This window comes from Trichomycterus rosablanca, chromosome 24, assembly GCF_030014385.1.
Source record: "Trichomycterus rosablanca isolate fTriRos1 chromosome 24, fTriRos1.hap1, whole genome shotgun sequence".
Taxonomy (NCBI): Eukaryota; Metazoa; Chordata; class Actinopteri; order Siluriformes; family Trichomycteridae; genus Trichomycterus; species Trichomycterus rosablanca.
Window position 1 is genome coordinate 1,259,416 of NC_086011.1, and position 18,230 is coordinate 1,277,645.

Here is an 18,230-nt window from a genome sequence, read left to right on the forward strand (position 1 = left end):
CCTGTTTTTTACTGGTGCTGGAACACTGGCTACTTCAGGTTGAACATTATTATATGAATTATTTTGACAACCTGTTTAAACTAATTAAGCATGCAATCAAACATGCGACCGAGTGTTAGGAAGCCATTAGTTCTGGTTGCCTGAGTGTTTTAATTGGTTGTGTTGTAAAAAGTGAACCTGCTCCACCAGCAGATGTCACCAGACTAATAAAGCACAATTTAAACGGCACCATTTTAGGTAAATGTAAACAACAACCGTCTACGTTGCTTCAATTTGAGGCCGTCTTCTTAAATTCTGGGACAAATTCAAGATATGTGTCTGCCATGAAGAGCATTATGAATGATGTCTATAATTTATGGCACAAAATACCTCTTATCAAGGGGGTTGGTTCCAGAACCAGCACTGCTCAGAAAAAGATCCAAAATGGGATCTAGGATTTTTGAACCTCATTGGTGGCGCAGGAGCCAGACATGGTTTATTATTATTATAAGCAGCCAATTTACATTCCAAAAATCAATGATGTCAGACGCCCTCTGCTCTTGACCTTTTTTTGGACCATGCTCCTACTGCAGCCCACATGGTCTACACCCACTGAGTATTCAGAAGATCAGCCAGGATATGTCAGCTAACTCCATGTGTAGCCTCTCATAACCCTACGTCTTTATTATGTCTTTCTTTGATCTATTTAAAGTTTGATTTTACAGTATTTCACAGTTGTGATGTTCAGCCCAGAATATTTTATTTTAGAAGTAAATCACCACAGACAGCAGAGCCCTGGAGTTCAGTAAACCACAGAGGTACTTCCAGGAAAACAGGGTCTGTTCCTTGAAATGTATAGATCATTGACTTGTAATTTGGGTGTGGTCTCACCTCAGTGATGTAATCCCTCCCATCCTTCCCATGTATGGCTTTTACCGCGCAGATGTCCAGGCCTCCGAAGATTTCCGAACTGATGTCGACCCACATCTTGTACCTGCAGGGAACAGATCAGCCCCGTGTGTCAAGGCGACAGGTTATTCAGCTAAAAACACACTAGTCTGGAAGTCACGAGATGAGAATTTGTGGAAATGTGTGGACTGTTGGGTATTTTACCCCTTGTAAAACGTGTAAAGCAGAACTGATCCCAAACTGCACAAATTAAAAGCAGTGATGTTAAAAAAAAGAAGGGCAGGAGAAGTCAGAGGACTTATGGGGAGTATTTAAAAAGTGGAGTAGTGACTCTGATAATAATAATAATATATGATAATCTATAAAGAATACATAAAATCTGGTATTACAGGGACTGTGTGTCCTTTTTGGCATTTGTAAGACATCAAAGGAAAATCATGATCGTGTTCGAGTCTCATCATTACACAACAGTCAACAGTTTCAGAGGATGGCTTACACCTGCTTCCTCCAAGACATGTGTAGTCACACCCACCAAATACTGCTGTGAAAATGATAGACATATTCCACTCACTAGTTTTGGGTAATGTTAGGATCCGTCAGTGTTCCCATCAGTTATTATGATACGAGTGTTTTAGAATGGCAGGACCCCTCCGCCCCGTGTTTATAGATGCTCGGGACTGACCAGCATCGCCTGACCAGTTCCAGGCCACAGAAAGCTTACAGACATTAAAGTGAGCACTTTTTTTTCTGCTGTATGATCCAGGAGTTGATGTTAGTTCTATAACCTGACTTAAACTTGCCTGTTTCAAAATGCTAACAGATTTAGATGTGGGAGAACTAAAAGACAGAAACTGTACTCACTTGTCTGTCATGGCTATTTGCTCCAACATGGCTGAGCCAGTGTTTGACTTCCAGTTGCCAGAAATGGACGTTCTCCTGTGACACAATAAAGTTTGATTGAATTAAATACAATACAGCAGTTTATTCAGAACATCAGTGACTCTGCCAGACCTTAAAAAACACATGAAACGCATTATATTGAAGGTGAAGTTGATGTACGAACTCATGGATGTATAATTAGGAGCCAGGACGAGTAAATGTGAAACAACACTGGAACAGTTCAGTTTAATACAGAAGGTCGTCCAGCCACAGGATCTGTAGAAGGTCTGGACAGAAATGTAACGTTTACCTTTGTTCATCAGAGGCTTGTATGGCACTCTACTACAAGGATTTTAGTAATTTCTGTAACTGTTAATTTTGGGGCAAAAATTGCTGCTGGTTTTAACATAGGGTTAGAAGTCACAGCTCTTTTGTACAACTCATCACACTGCTAGTGTGGACGTAGTCGGAGTAGATGTAGTTGATTTTAGATTGAATTTCAGTACAGTTACGTTTGCAAAACTATTAAAAGTAGTTCCTACAGAACATACGTATGATGCCAGTACGTACAACATTACCGTAAATAATATCAACAGTCTCATCTTATAGACTCTCACACTTACATATAGGCTTTATAGTTGTTTCCGATCTTCTGGACCCTGATGTCGTACTTGGCGTCGATAAAAGGTTCTGTAGTCGAGTAGGTCTGCGTGATGGCGACCACACTGGCAATGTCTTGGAAGTCGCTGTGATTGTCAACTTTAACCTGCAACCATTTCAGAGCATTTATTAATTCATTCATAGCAAGTTTTACCAGAGTGATTATGGTAATTTCTTGATGAATAATTTTTAATCATTAATCATAATGAGTTTAAATTAGCACAAATTAGCACAAGCCTGCCTGCATTAAATTACTTAAATGACAATTCATTATTATATAAATACAGTAAAATGATTTGCAGTTAGAGGGGGCTGTAATAAGATAAATGAGTGTCGTATTTGCTAAGCTAACATCAACAAAAACAGTATCGATTTATAGATAAACTTAGCCATTGATAAAGTGGAAGTATTCACATGAGCACCATTTCCAATCTCATTATAAGTCCAACACATTCACTAAACATGCTGTCCCACCTTCCCCATGCCAGAGTGGGCGTGTCCGATCTTCACCACCACAGGGAACGTAGGCATGGAGATCTGAAACACAATCAGAGAACGTCCATGAATTCATTTACTCTCTCGTTTATGAAAAGAAGATGACAAATGTGCTGCCAGAAATCAGTGATCAATTACACAGAGAAAGGGATTTAAAACCATTAATGAGGATTAAAAACTGAACTCTGCAGGTCTGATTCAGTGGGTAAAAGGCAGGAAACACTTTGGACAGGTCTCCAGTCCATCACACACACACACTTGGGGCATTGTGGAAGCTCCAATTAACCTGACTGCATGTCTTTGGACTTGTGGGATGAAACCGGAGCACGGACACAGGGAGAACATACAATCTCCAAATCGAACCCAGGTCTTTCCTGCTGGGAGGCGACAGCTCCACCCAATGCACCACCAGACTAGTTTATGACAACGAATTAGAATGCTGAACATTATGTAACTCACCCTCCTATTCACTCATTCCACCACTACTCACACTCACACACACACACACACACACACACACACTGGGCATGTGCAATAACACCATCATATCAGCTCAGATTATCACCTCAGCTGGACTAAAAACCTGTTCAGTATTATTCATCAGTTGCACTAGAACCTGTTGCACAAATATCTGTTTAATCTTCATCGTTTACATGTAATAATGATCATCTCTGCACTTTCCAATGTTTAAATATATATGTATATATACACATTTATGTTTTACTTTTTATTATTTTAAATGACCCTACCCCTCATTTTATCCTCTCTGTTCTCCCTTTTTGTCTTTCTCTAATTTCATTTACACATTTGTAGAGATCCTAAACCTCCAAACACACATTTCAATGTACAACAGCTGCAAACATTTGTTCAAATGACAAATAAACTTAAAACTTAACCACAGCTCCATATTACCATGCATTGTTTTGGCACGTTTTGGTACGTCCAACAAGCCTGCAGTCAAGTTTCAGCTTGTTTTTGGTCATATAGTGCATATTAATCTAATCGCTGATAATTTCGTAGTTTATGCGTCACACTTGTGCTTTGCATCACTGACAGTGTGACATCTTGGTTTATTGCTCATTTTACTGGGATCTAAATAAACAGTGCAAATCAAACCGTGACAATACATTATGTTAGCTAACTAACAACCCCCCAAGTATTAATTAGGAGGGTCAGACCCCTTGTAATTCGAACCATGTGAGACGTACTCGGATTTTTAGATGGGTCGAGTCTTTACTGGGAATTTAATCGAATTAAAAAAGCCTGGACCTTAAAAGAATGCATGAATAATGAATGCATTTATGTGTCATAAATACAGATACACGTGTGCAGTACAATGAAGTTCTTTTTCTGCATATCCCAGATTGTTTTGAAAGTTGGGGTCAGAGCGCAGGGTCAGGGATTGTACTGCTTACTGGAGCAGACAGGGTTAAGGGCCTTGCTCAAGGGCCCAACAGTGGCTTCAGAGAAGAATTAATAGCCCAAAGCTCTACACACTAGGCAACCACTGTCCCTAAAGAATCATGAAATGAACGGAATGAAAATCATAATAAACTTGTAAGAGTTTGTTGCAGCTAATTGAGTGTAAATAATAGATAAACGAGTTATCCGGTGGGTTTTATTACTTTTTTTATTTATTTATTTTAATGCTTGCAGACCTCTCAGAGCAGTGAGCAGTGTGTAGGAGGAGCAGAAGCCACCGTGGCCTATAAAACACAGTGAGGCAACGTGAAGGGAGGAAGGAAGCTCGGTGTGTGTGTGTGTTATATAAGTGTCAGTAAAAGAGCGTCGGTTCTTTCTCGGGCACGATGGCTACATTCCAGACGGGAATTTTGCTCCTGATTCTGGCGCTGTGGATCACAGAACCTGGAGTAGAGGGATGCAGCTGTGCACAAGCACATCTGCAACAGCATTTCTGCTACTCTGACATAGGTATGTACCACACACACACACACACACACACACACACACACACACACACACACACACACACTGCATAGCAAAGCCAAGAGGACAGAATGTTGTTCTGCTGTAAGAAAAATCAGAATTTTAATTATTTGGATTTTTGGAAATTAATTTTTTTTCTACACAGACAAATATTTTCTTACTACTTTTCTATTTTATTTAGATGTGATTTATTAAAGTGAATATAAAAAATAGAGAATATCTATTTTTCAGGCTCTAAATGATAGCAGTTGGGTATAATTTTGCCTCTAGTGGTCAGAAGCTGAATTACAAGTGCAGACTGTGTTTTTCGCAGCTCTAACAGTGCCGTCGTACTCGTCCTGGTTTTATTAGTGGTGAAGTGATGTGTTCTTTTTGGGCATGTCAGTAACAGGAATGTAAACATGCCAGCACCGCTCTCTGTGCTTTAGGGCTTGGCCTCATGAGACACGTGTTTTAATCACAATCGTTTTCGTTCTGTGTTTCAGATGTTTTTACTGTATTTATAATAGTGAGCGTAAATATTAAAACATACTTGAGTAATTGAGGTGCGATATATAATGTTTTAGATATATAATAACATTCATTAGGTCTATTTTTGGGTGCGGTGGCTCGGTGGGTAGCGCTGTCGCCTCACAGCAAGCAAGGTTCTATTCCAGCAGCCAGGGTCTTTTCTGTGTGGAGTTGTTCTCCCCGTGTCTGTGTGGGTTTTCTCCGGGTGCTCCGGTTTTCTCACACAGTCCAAAGATCTGTAGTCAGGCCAACTGGAGCTACTAAAAATTACCCAGTGTGTATGTGTGTGACGGACTGGTGACCTGTCTGGGGTGTTTTTGGTCTATTTCCCAATAAATCAGACCCACCGCGACCCTGACCAGGATAAAGACATTTAAAACCTGTAACTGACGGTTATGGTTAGGGCGGCACGGTGGCTAAGTGGGTAGCACTGTCGCCTCACAGCAAAGGTCCTGGGTTCGATCCCCAGGTGGGGCGGTCCGGGTCCTTTCTGTGTGGAGTTTGCATGTTCTCCCCGTGTCTGCGTGGGTTTCCTCCGGGAGCTCCGGTTTCCTCCCACAGTCCAAAGACGTGCAAGTGAGGTGAACTGGAGATACTAAATTATCCATGACTGTGTTTAATATAACCCTGTGAACTGATGAATCTTGTGTAATGAGTAACTACCGTTCCTGTCATGAATGTAACCAAAAGTGTAAAACATGACGTTAAAATCCTAATAAACAAACAAACTGACAAAGTATTACAACAAAATATTAAATATAAAAGTTTAATAAGATATAAAAGCGACTTTTAAACTAAAAAATATAAATGTAACATATTTATTTCATTTCTATCAACTGTTTCATCCTGGTCAGGGTTCGACCAGAAAACACCGGGCGCAAGGCAGGGATACCCTGGACAGGGTGCCAATCCGTCACAGGGCTTTGGCCATCCGTTCCCCCCTCAGACAGGGCAAATTCTGCCTGCGTAGACGCCCCGATGGCCGATAGCACGACTCAGATTTAAAGCCCGATCTCCTCTTTACTGCAAAATACCAGAAATTCATAATTTCCATTCCTGAAGCTTCTGGCTGCCGAAACGAGCTGAGACTTGTTCATGAGGAACGATGAAGCTTCTGGTTCTTCCTGCCTCAACATCGTTTACTAGGAAACCCGGCCAGATTCACCACGTGTCCGTAGTTACATAAGAAGTGACCCGAGCGCCGCGCCACGCTGAGAGGCGCTGGTTTAAATTCAGAGGAAAGAATTTGTTTGAGTTTAATAAAACTCGATCACTTACTAAACACAATGCGTTTACACAGAAGGTCTGCTGTGGTCTAACATGGTGTGTAAAAATGTCGAAAGTTTACATACACCTTTAAAAGACGTGCACAATGTGGCCAGAAGTATGTGGACGCCTCTTCTACTTATTAAAAATGTCATTTCAGACACATGTACTGCCTATAGATGCATAAAATCAGACATGATTTGACAGGGGCAACAAACATTAAATGCAAACCAGACCTTCATGTCCAGCATTCGTCTTCCACGAATTCCAACAGTCGAGTATTAACGGCCGTAAAGAGCTGCACAGGACACGTCGACTTCATATTAATGGTCACAGCTTTTAACTCTGATGTCCTACAACCCAGGGGTGTCCAACTTTTACTTGTTGGGGCAAAATTGGGTTAAAAGTACACAACCAGGGGGACACAGTCTTTAGTAATGAAATAAAAAGAAATAAAGAAATAAAAATATAATAATAAGAGCTCCTGATTAATAACAATTCCACTTCCTGTTTATCTGAGTGATTAATGATCTATCATCCACAGTGCCGTGATTTCACTCACCAGTTTATAATCATAACGGGAAGATTATTATACTTCTTTATATTAAACATACCCACTTCCCTCTGAACTCTCAGCGCATCTAAAATCTTCTGCGTTCTGCGTCCAGTTTTGGTTTCTCTGGAGTTGCTGCGTTTATCCAAAAACTGGGGAAGGTTAATGTAGGTGTGACGTTAACGTTTTGAGTCGGGGGAAAGAAGACGGGGAGAGGTTTAGATCTGATTTAGAGGGGTCAAACAGTTCAAGCAGTTTGTTTAAAACCTCATCAATAGCTGGTTTAGCTTTAATTTTATTTCTAAAATATCTCGCGAGCCATTTCAAAAATGGTAACGGACGCAATTTGGACACCCCTGATTTAATGCATATTGCATATGCAGATTGAGTTTTTTATGCGACGATGCACGGTTAGGACGAGGCACCACGCTGTGACCTATCGATCTGGTCCTAATTTCTGTCTTTATAATAAAAGTTTATGTTTTTTAGTGATCCGAGCGAAGGTGATTGGAGAGCAGACCGTATTCCCCACAGACAGCTTACACGGCGAGGAGATGATCGAATACAAGATCAAACTTATCAAGGTGAGCAAGAAGGTCCTGGGTTCGATTCCAAGGTGGAGCCGTTCGGGTCCTTTCTGTGTGGAGTTTGCATGTTCTCCCCGCATGAGCTCCGGTTTCCTCCCACAGTACAAAAACATGCAGTGAGGTTCACTGGAGATACAAAATTCTCTGTGACTGTGTTTGATATTAAAACCTGAACTGATGAATCTTGTGTAATGAGTAACTACCGTTCCTGTCATGAATGTAACCAAAAGTGTAAAACATGACGTTAAAATCCTAAAAAATAAATATTAAGTTTATAACTATTATTTTTATCTCCCGCAGATGTTTAAAGGCTTCGACAAGGTGGATAACCTGACGTACGTCTACACCTCAGTCCATGAATCTCTGTGTGGCGTTAGGCTGGACGCCAAGAACAAGGTTCAATATTTGCTTTCAGGTAAAGACCTTAAGGTGTAAGCATTCACCCGCTGGACCCCGGAGCCTGGATTTCTCTACATTTAATTTTACCAAAACAAATCTTATGGTGGGCGGCACGGTGGCTAGCACTGTCACCTCACAGCAAGAAGGTCCTGGGTTCGATCCCCAGGTGGAGTTTGCATGTTCTCCGGTTTCCTCCCACAGTCCAAAAACATGCAGTCAGGTTAATTGGAGACACTGAATTGTCCTTTGGTGAATGTGTGTGTGTGTATCTGCCCTGTGATGGACTGGCGCCTCATCCAGGGTGTTACTGTGTGCCTTGCGCCCATTGAAAAGCTGGGATAGGCTCCAGCATCCCCCCGCGACCCTGATTGGATAAGCGGTTAAGAAAGTATTTATATTATAGAGCTTGGTTTGTGCACAGGGGGGCGCAGTCATACTTGAACGGGAAAGGGCCTTCCCTAAACTGTTGCTGCAAAGAGTATATTTTTTTGTATTTAAAAGCAGATGCTTTTATCCAAAGCGACTTACAGTACTATGACAGTATACAATCTAAGCAGTTGAGGGTTAAGGGCCTTGTTTAAGGGCCCAACAGTGGAAACCTGGCAGTGGTGGGGCTTGAACCAGCAACTCTCTGATTACTATTCCAGTACCTTAACTGCTAGGCTACAACTGCATATAATTTCCTCAATATAATTGATTTATTAAGCCTGTTAACAGTCGCTGGAACATGTGAATTCAGTAATTAAAAAGGTGTCCAGATACTTTTGTCCTTATGGTGTATAAGAAATTCGTACCAGCAGGAAGAGTAGAATTAGAATAAAATTGTGTCTGAGCATCATTTGAGAAGGAACACGGGCGTCTTCACCCACTGTTCCTCTCGTATATTATTTCAGGACGATGTGAACGTTTTACTGGTTGTTTTACTTTATCTGATGTCACACTGATGGTAAAATCGATAAATTAAAACGTCTTTATTAATGTCTTAATGTTAGTGATTCATTTGCTTGCTTGTTTATTCACAGGATCTTTGTTTAACCAAGGGAAAGTGGAAGTTGAACTGTGTGGCATCGTTGAGCCCTGGGACGAGCTCCCACTGGCACAGAGGAAGAACCTCCACAGATACCAGAAAGGCTGCGAGTGTGAGGTGAGACGCCTGTCTGTCTGATCATTTTATTAAACCATTTGAAGGAATTATGACCCGTCATTATTTGTTGCATCTACAGAAGTGCTCGTTCTCATAAAACAGCTTATTTTAACATCTTATTTTCTTCTTCTTCGTGGTTTCAGATTTCCAGCTGTTACGAACATCACTGCCGTGCCACCAAAAACAAGTGTGTGTGGCATCCGTACAGCGAGCAGACGGTCTTCGGCGTGTGCACTAAACACGCTAACGGTTCATGCGGCTGGATCATGTAAAAGTTGTCGCAGACCCCTGAAAGTCAGCAGTAACGCAGCACTCTGATGTTTAATCTTTATTTCAGATGTGAAACGGTCGAATAAAAGAATCGCCGCTGTATAACCAACATTTCTTTTGCTTTATTTATACATTTATTCCCTGATTTTCTCCTAATTTAGTCATATCCAATTACCCGATTCATATTTCGCCTCCTCTGCAGCTGCAGACCTCCAGACCCAGGACCGAGGAGGGCCGTAACTAACACTAACATGCTTCTTTTCACCTGCACCAGACGGGTTCATACGGAGATCCGTAATGCGCACTGATCTCCATTATCCCCCGTCTCTGTGCAGCGGCATCGATCCGCCAGCAGAGGTCGTAATCGCAGCAGTTATGAGGAATCCCATCCAGCAGTCCCTCCCATAGACAAGCCAAGCATTGTCCGGTTTTAGTGCGTCGTATATCTGCGCCACCCGAGTGACCTAACAACTAAAAATACCTTTGGTATTAAAGGCAGATGGTGTAAGGCTTACATTACCTGGACCCCTGAGCATCTAAATGACGTTTTCACCCCACAATAACTTCTAACTTTGTTAATCCTTATCCTTACGAGCAGCTTCTACCCTGGTTTCACAAAACCAGCTTTAATTCTTCATGATGTCCACATATTTTTGAAAGTGGCGTACATATTTAATAATACACTGTAATGAATCGAGCCGGTGTAACTAAACCGTGCTGCTGATTGTGGGGGGGTGCTGGAGCCTATCCCAGCTTTTCAATGGGCGCAAGGCACACAGTAACACCCTGGATGGGGCGCCAGTCCATCGCAGGGCAGACACACACACACACACACACACACACTCATTCACCTATAGGGCAATTCAGTGTCTCCAATTAACCTGATTGCATGTTTTTGGACTGTGGGAGGAAACCGGAGCAGAAAGGACCCGGACCGCCCCGCCTGGGGATCGAACCCAGGACCTTCTTGCTGTGAGGCAACAGTGCTACCCACCGAGCCACCGTGATTTATTATTATTATTATTATTGTTATTATTATTATCATTTCTCTATAACATTTATCCACAAAATGATGTAGAGCACAAAAACCAGTGAACCTCTGTTGTTCTGAAAGTTCTGTTCCTGCTTAAAAGCTCCTAAAATAAAGAATATTGGTGTGATTTTAGCGTACCATGTCCTTGTAGTTGGGGTAAAAGGTTTGCTCGATGAGGGGGAATTTCTCAGGTCCCAGCTTCTTGTAGGTGTTGAGCAGCTGAGCAAACTGTGGATAAAAAAACAGATTTAATCAAACACGAGATCTCAGAGCCAAAAAAAAACCTTTTACTTAGAAACAATAATTAAATAGATGTTAAAAAATAATATTTAATTATTGTCATTGTCATGGACGAGCTGCTGTGGCTGCTGTTAATGTTCTAGGGGTTCAAATACCGGGCTGGGCTCACAAATAGAGAAGCTGCATGCCGTTACGTGAACCTAGCCATGATGGGGACATATCACTGCACCCATAGCCCCGGTCCCATAGGAGTGTTGCCCCCAGGAAGGGCATCGGGCATAAAAACTGTGCCAAATCAAATATGTGGACGAATGATTCTCTCTGGCGCCCCCTTCACTGTCCTGCAACTTTTCTAATTTATTATTGGTGCTACGTGGGGTCTTATAAGTTATTTGTAGTGCCAATTTAAACAGAATCATCCTTCAATTGCTGCAGACCTCCACTTCTTACCAAGGAGGGTCGTGACTAACACACGCCGCTTTCGACACATGTGCACCGCTCCACCGCTTCTTTTTACCTGCACCAGGTGGGTTCATAAGGAGATCCGTATCGCGCACGGAGAGTCACACAACATTCTCCATTATCCCCCGTCTCTTCTCTGTGCAGCACCATCAATCAGCCAGCAGAGGTCGTAACTGCAGCACTAAATACACCCTCATCACTTGAATCTTCACAGAGAGGGAACTCACCGCCCAGGGCTTGTCGCAGAGGTTGTAGATGGACTCGAGTGAGTTGACGCTGGGAATCCCGGCGTACTGCAGGCCGATGATCAGGTTGCGGAAGTCCTCGTTCTGAGCCATGCTATACGCGTGCTGTCTGACCACCACAAAGTCCGGTTTAAAGGACCTGTAGAAAAAAGAACCCTGATTAATTAGCGTCAGTTTAACAGTCATGTGTTTTAATACTGTAGGGAAAAACTGCCTCAATCCCTCATATATGGTTCAAAATATACTGTATATAATATTACTATATGCAACAATTGCTAACGTGTGTAATAAATCACTGATATAAAGGAATTCCATGCTTCCAACTTTGCACCAACAGTTTAGGGAAGGCCCTTTCCTGTTCCAGCATAACTGTGCCCCTTGGATTAAGCTGTATGGAAATACGTCTGATGTTTCAGCCACAGCTACTGCTCAGAGATGTTCACAATCAGATATTTTTATATATTTGTTTTATGCATTTTCTCCCTTTTTCTTCTTTTAGTGTGTCCAATTGCCCGATTGCGTCATACTTCCTCTCCACCAAGGAGACACGTGGGCAGCAGCCGTATGCATCTTATCACCTACACTTTGACAAGTGCAGTGCAGCTCAGCGTTGTGTACGGAGAGACACACCCTGAGAGCACTCTTTTCTCATCTCTGTGCAGGCACCATCAATCAGCCAGCAGAGGTCGTAATTGCACCAGTCATGAGAGAGAGACGCCATCCGGCTTAGTCCCGTCCATATCTGAACAACAGGCCAATCGTTGTTCATGTGGCCGCTCAGCCTCAGACAGCAGGCAGAGCCAAGATTCGATACGATGTATTCGAGATCCAGCTCTGGTTCCAGCGTGTGTTTTTACCACTGCGCCACCTGAGCGGCCCAGAATCTGATATTTTTTTAAACATTTGCCTTTCACATTGCAGCAACAGTTTAGGGAAGGCTCTTTCCTGGTTTCAGGATGAGTTCCTAAAGAAAAATGGCTTTTTGAAGTTTGACAAGCGTGTCAAGGTGTGAAGGACCTGGCCTGCACAGAAACTTTGGTCCAAGCTCCTGTGAATGAATAGGCACAGATTCCCACAGGTGCAGTCTAGATGCTCGGATGCTGTTTTGGGTGCAAAGTGGGGCTGATAAATATTGAAGCTTAACAAGAGCATGCTCAGGTACCCACATACTGTTGAAAATATAGCGTCTCTTTTTAATACCAGATGAGATACATAAAAGATGTAAAGCTGATTCAGGAACGAGGAACGTAAGAGGGTTTAAAGCGGGCGGAGAAACTGAAAATCGGCCGCCGGAGTTGAGAAAAGCGGTGAAATGGAGAGCGAGGTCTCCTCAGGTCACCGAGCTGACGACGGCTGTGTGAGACGAGCGCTTTTGCTTTCTCTTTTGTGCCGGTGGATGAGTGGGAATGAAACACTGTTTGAAAACCTCGGCGCACACAGAATTCTAATGAAGCTTCAGAGGAAACGCACGACGTGGCGTCTCTAGATTTAGGAGCTGCAGGTTTCTAAGCCGTTTTCTTTTTCACTGTGCAGAGCTGGAGCAGCTTTTTGAGGATATAAAGAGAACATACCAATCTTCCCACCTAAAATGACGGCATTAATCAGTCATGTGGCTCTGCTGGCTGTTCGATGGCACAGCACAGAGACGGGGGATAGTGGAGATCGGTGCCTGCCTCTCTGTGCGTGATACGGATCTCCATATGAAACCCAACTGAACAAGCCAAACCCTCTCCTCCAACATCACTACCTGACCTCAGTGACTCACTGACTAATGACTTAATTGGCACAAATTCTCACAGACGCATTCCAAAATCAAACAACACAACTGAGATTTCTATCAACTCATATTAATTCATATCTTGTTTGTTTTATCACCGCTTTATCCTGGTCAGGGTCACAGTGGGTCTGATTCATTGGGCAAAAAGGTAGCAAACCGCCCAGACAGGTTGCCAGTCCGACACACACACACACACACACATTAAGGGTAATGTCTAGTAGCTGTTTTTGGACTTGTGGAAGGAAACCGGAGCTCTGTAGGAAACCCTCATGGATGCTAGAAGAACATACAAACTCCACACAGGAGAATCGAACCCAAGACCTTCTTGCTGAAACATCTGAAAGCACTGCTGATGCGTGTTTATCACTTCTGTTCATTTCACTGTTAATAAAAAGTCTTAGAATCCTTTTGATTCATAAGAGCAAAATAAATAAATAATAAATAATATTTAATAAAATGTTACAGTTTGACCTACCGAACGACTTTAGTTCCGTTGCGTATGACCTGCATGTCCACGTTGCACGTTCCGTTGGTGTGGGCCACCAGGTTAATCTCCGAGAATTCAGCCTGAAACACGACAAACAATTCACACATTACAGTTTAATAACACTATATGGCTAAAAGTATTCGGACGCCTGAGTATGAGCTTGTTGGTTACACATTTTTCGCTGTACCACAGAAACACCAGTTTCTACCCAATCTAGTTGTATCCAGTTCCCCCATCGTATTTCACATAAAGTCGAGGACTTAAAAGAGAAAGTGTGGCACCAGACAGACAGGAACGATCCGCCGTCGGAATATAAGATGGGATGTTGTGGACGGGATGGAGAAAGGAAGCAAGAAGGAAAAATAATGATGGTTAGGATTTAAATCATTTCTTCATCTTGATTGGGTTCACGGTGGTTCACGGTGGGTCCGGACCCTGTCCCAGAAACACTGGACACAAGGTGGACACACACACGCACTATTCACTGAATATACTTGGAATATGATAGTGCGATATTCAGGGTCGCAGTAGGCCTGATTCATTGGGCGAAAGGCTACACGGACAAAGGGAGAACATACAAACTCCACACAGAAAGGACCCTGGTTGCCCGGGCCAGAGAGTCGAAACCAGGACCTTCTTGCTGTCAGGCAGTTAATGAAATATTCCATAATTATGTAGGACAGGTAGTTACAGATTACCTATAATTCATCAATGTCAAACACCAACACGCCCAGACCACGCCCTGGTATCGAACCCAGGACCTTCTCGCTGTGAGGCCACTTCGCTGCCCACCATATTCATGTAAACGAGATATAAAAATGTCTCTGTCGTCTTCCATGACTTTTAAAATGTGACGTACAGACGTGGATGTGCAGTGAATTTGTTTTGAGGTAATTATTTATTCCCACAGTGTAGAAATTTCACCAGTGACCACGTTTAATTAAAACAGCTTCTCTCCTCAAACAAACACTGAAAAAGTTAATTAGTCGTGTTAATTATGGCTGAACAGGAATAATAAGCACTATTAATACCGGGTTGTTTTAGTTTTAGTGTTGTATTAACCTCACGGTTCATAAAACTGTGATGTGGGAGAAACAGAGCACATACAGACGTGCAGTCGGTTGAGTAAATCCAGCTCTGAGATAATTACGACGGGCACCTGTGATGATAATCGACGCCCGCGGACGCTCAGCCGTCGTGAATAAAGGGGGTGGAACATCTGAGCGGCCTGGAATTCACTCTGAACACGAACCACCATCAATTTTGCTCAATTGAACAGGAAGCAGTTTAGACAAGCGCACATTCTGCTTCATAATAAAAATGCCTGGTGCTTCATCATGATCCCAGATCATTTAAACTGTTCGTCACGTCTCATCGTCACTTTGTGATGGTTGGCTGCACAGATGGTGTCCCAATACTTTTGCCCATATAGTATCTATACATTACAAATGCGCCATAGGACACCATAGGACACCCGACCAGCTCGTTTTACCTCCTTCTGAAACCATGAGTATTAAAATTGAGCTCCCTCTCCACCCCCCCTATTTGCAGCTATAACAGTCTCAGAATGTGTGCATGTGTGAGATCAGGCACTGATATCTGATGTACAACAAAGCCTGGCTGACAGTCTACATTCCAGTTCATCTCAGTGGTGTTCAGCAAGGTTGAGGTCAGGGAAGCTTCTGCACACCAAACTCATCAGACCACGTGTTTATTTATCGTATTTTATAAATATTATTTTATATAATTGTGGCTGAAACATTATAAGGTATTTTCACCTTCTTTGTGATGGAGATTCATTTTGGCTGCTTCCATTAGGGGGCGCCACAGAGGATCATTCAACTGCATATTTGATTTGGCACAGTTTTTATGCCAGATGCCTGACCTGACGCACCCCTCCTGTTCATTCGGGCTTGTGACCTGCACAAAAGGTGCACTTGGAATCAAACCAAGGCCCTTCTTGATGTAAGACTACAGCGCCACCTAGACTGCATTACTATACAGCATCTTGTAGCCCACAGAACAAAAATATAAGAAGCTATTTTATCTAAGATAGTAAAATATGCCGCTGTGTCTAAGATTTTATCCTTAAAATCTAAACGTGCGTCTCAGTCCTGATAAAAACGCTCGTTGTTCTTTTTATAAAACGTGAGCTGGAGTCAGCAGCAGCTCCACAATCAAACCCTCCACTCATCATCTCCTCATCTCCTCATCTCCTCATCCTTTCATCTCCTCATCTCCTCATCCTCTCATCTCCTCATCCTCAGAAACACAAGGTCTCGCGGTGACGCCGTTACAGTCTAAGGGTCTGATTGTGCATCATGATGAATCTGATTGGTAATTAAAGCTGAATGTGCCGCCCACGTTCTGGAACTCTTCATGTGGTTTATTATACTGGTTATACTGGGTTCAGCTGCGGTGTGGTGCTGTGGAGAGTCCTGCAGGAAAACACTGCTGATATCTCTAGTAATATATTCTATCTGTGTCATTCATTCATTCAGTCATTCATTCATACAGTCAGTCATTCATTTATTCATTCATTCATACAGTCAGTCATTCATTTATACAGTCAGTCATTAATTTATTAATTTATTCATCCATTCAGTCATTCATTCATTCATGTATTCATTCATTTACTCTTTTATCCAATCATTCATTCATTCATACAGTCATTCATTTATTCATTCATTCATTCATTCATTCATTCATTCATACAGTCATTTATTCAGTCATTCATTTATTTACATTTACAGCATTTAGTAGACACTTTTATCCAAAGTGGCTTACAGGACTGTGACAGTGTACAGTGTAAGCAATTGAGGGTTAAGGGCCTTGCTCAAGGGCCCAACAGCAGCAACCTGCCAGTTGTGGGGCTTGAACCAGTGACCTTCTGATTACTAGTTCATTCATTCAATCATTCAGTCAGTCAGTTAGTCAGTGTCTGTTTTATCAATTGTAAGTAGCTCCTGTTGGCCTGACTGTGGGTCTTTGGACATGCAAACTCCACATAAAAAGGACCCTGGTCGCCCAGCCAGGGAATCAAACCCAAACCCTTCTGGCTGTGAGATGACAGCACTACCCACTGTGCCTCTGCTGTTCAGTTTTCCATTTACATAAAAGTTATAATAATGATCAGAACCCTGATTTACTGATTATTTGTCTGAAATGATTAAAATAAACGATAATGTGTTTACCTGCTCGACTCGGATGTCGTATTCTCCCTGGATCTTTTTCCCCCGGAACAGCTTCGCCCTGAGAGGGAAAAAGAAAAGCAAATCATTAAAAACACATCTGTGTGCCTTGGATAATGCCGCAAATGTAAATAAAATGTGCTCCCCATTGTGGAGGCTTTAGTTTACATCTTGTAAACCACAGTGGGACCAGATTGTCACTATTTTAATTAATGAAGTATATTTAGTTTTGTGTTTTGTGCATTGTTTGTGTCGCCAGAATGTGGATATAGGTTCGTGGATACAGATTCTGATTTAGTTGTCGATGTAGATCACAAAACCTTTAGTCATCCTTGCTGAAAGCATGAGAATAATATAATAACCCGTGTCAAGGGTTTTAACATGGGGGGGTCAAAGAGAAAGAAATAATGAGAGCCGCTCCTGCAGACGTCAGTTTCATCATCTTGTATTGAGCTGTTATGACCGATATTATTGACGTTCTTCCGTCCAGGAATATTGACTAACCTGGACTTTAAACAATGTCGATCCCTCAAACGAGACACTTAGATTGTTCTCACACAAGACTGACTCAAAAATTATTAATTTTTCAATTGATAGCCTGACACTGGACTGTACTGGACGATACAGAACCAAAACCGCAGGCGTATCTGTGAAGAAATGATTTCAGACCGGCCTGAGATGCTAAAGGAGGCAAACTGTCCCTGAAATGATTCCCTGAGATGATTCTGTACGCCTGTTAGGTATAAACACGCCGTATTAAGGAGGCACGTCACACCGTGGCAGTTTGACATCTGTCAGATCTGAGTTCCGAAAGCTTGTCAAAAATGTCGGCCGCACCAAGAGAACAGAGAGAACAGAGAGTGATCAGCTCGAGCTCCACCGTGTGTGGAGTCTGTTTCTGAAGCACTTCAATCACCACTCACCGCCACATCTCCAGTGCATGGCGTTCGTGACCGGGGTGCTAACGCGCCGTAAAGGCCACGCTCAGTGTAGATGAATCGCAGGAGAGTACGACGGGTGCAGCCGATTCCAGATCCCTCAGACACACGAGCGGTGAGATTGATCGCTCTACAGTGTCATTGTTTTTCTTGCCTGATTGAGGCTCATATTCACTCGCAGGGAGAGAAAGAGTCGCACTAATGACTAATGTGTTCGATCCGATCCACCGTTTAGGCTCTGACACAGACGGGAAAATAA

At 42.5% G+C, this 18,230-nt stretch overlaps 2 protein-coding genes across 3 annotated transcripts in view; one reads left to right on the forward strand and one right to left on the reverse strand.

The window, feature by feature from the left end:
- The window catches only part of syn2b (synapsin IIb), a 46,144-nt gene that overhangs the window by 3,554 nt on the left and 24,360 nt on the right, over positions 1-18,230 (reverse strand). The window contains exons 2-9 of one of the 2 annotated variants that reach the window (XM_062986683.1): positions 17,037-17,094; positions 13,831-13,922; positions 11,561-11,717; positions 10,770-10,859; positions 2,902-2,964; positions 2,391-2,533; positions 1,750-1,824; positions 871-973 (exon numbers count right to left, since the gene is read on the reverse strand). In XM_062986683.1, the coding sequence (XP_062842753.1) occupies positions 871-973; positions 1,750-1,824; positions 2,391-2,533; positions 2,902-2,964; positions 10,770-10,859; positions 11,561-11,717; positions 13,831-13,922; positions 17,037-17,094 (781 nt within the window). The remainder of the gene's footprint in view (positions 1-870; positions 974-1,749; positions 1,825-2,390; positions 2,534-2,901; positions 2,965-10,769; positions 10,860-11,560; positions 11,718-13,830; positions 13,923-17,036; positions 17,095-18,230) is intronic. The other variant, XM_062986684.1, reaches the window with a different exon arrangement.
- LOC134301800 (metalloproteinase inhibitor 4-like) lies at positions 4,684-9,707 on the forward strand. The gene is made up of 5 exons (XM_062986686.1): positions 4,684-4,854; positions 7,688-7,782; positions 8,086-8,200; positions 9,207-9,328; positions 9,472-9,707. The coding sequence occupies exons 1-5, from the start codon at positions 4,731-4,733 to the stop codon at positions 9,598-9,600; spliced, it is 585 nt and encodes a 194-aa protein (XP_062842756.1). The 5' UTR covers positions 4,684-4,730; the 3' UTR covers positions 9,601-9,707.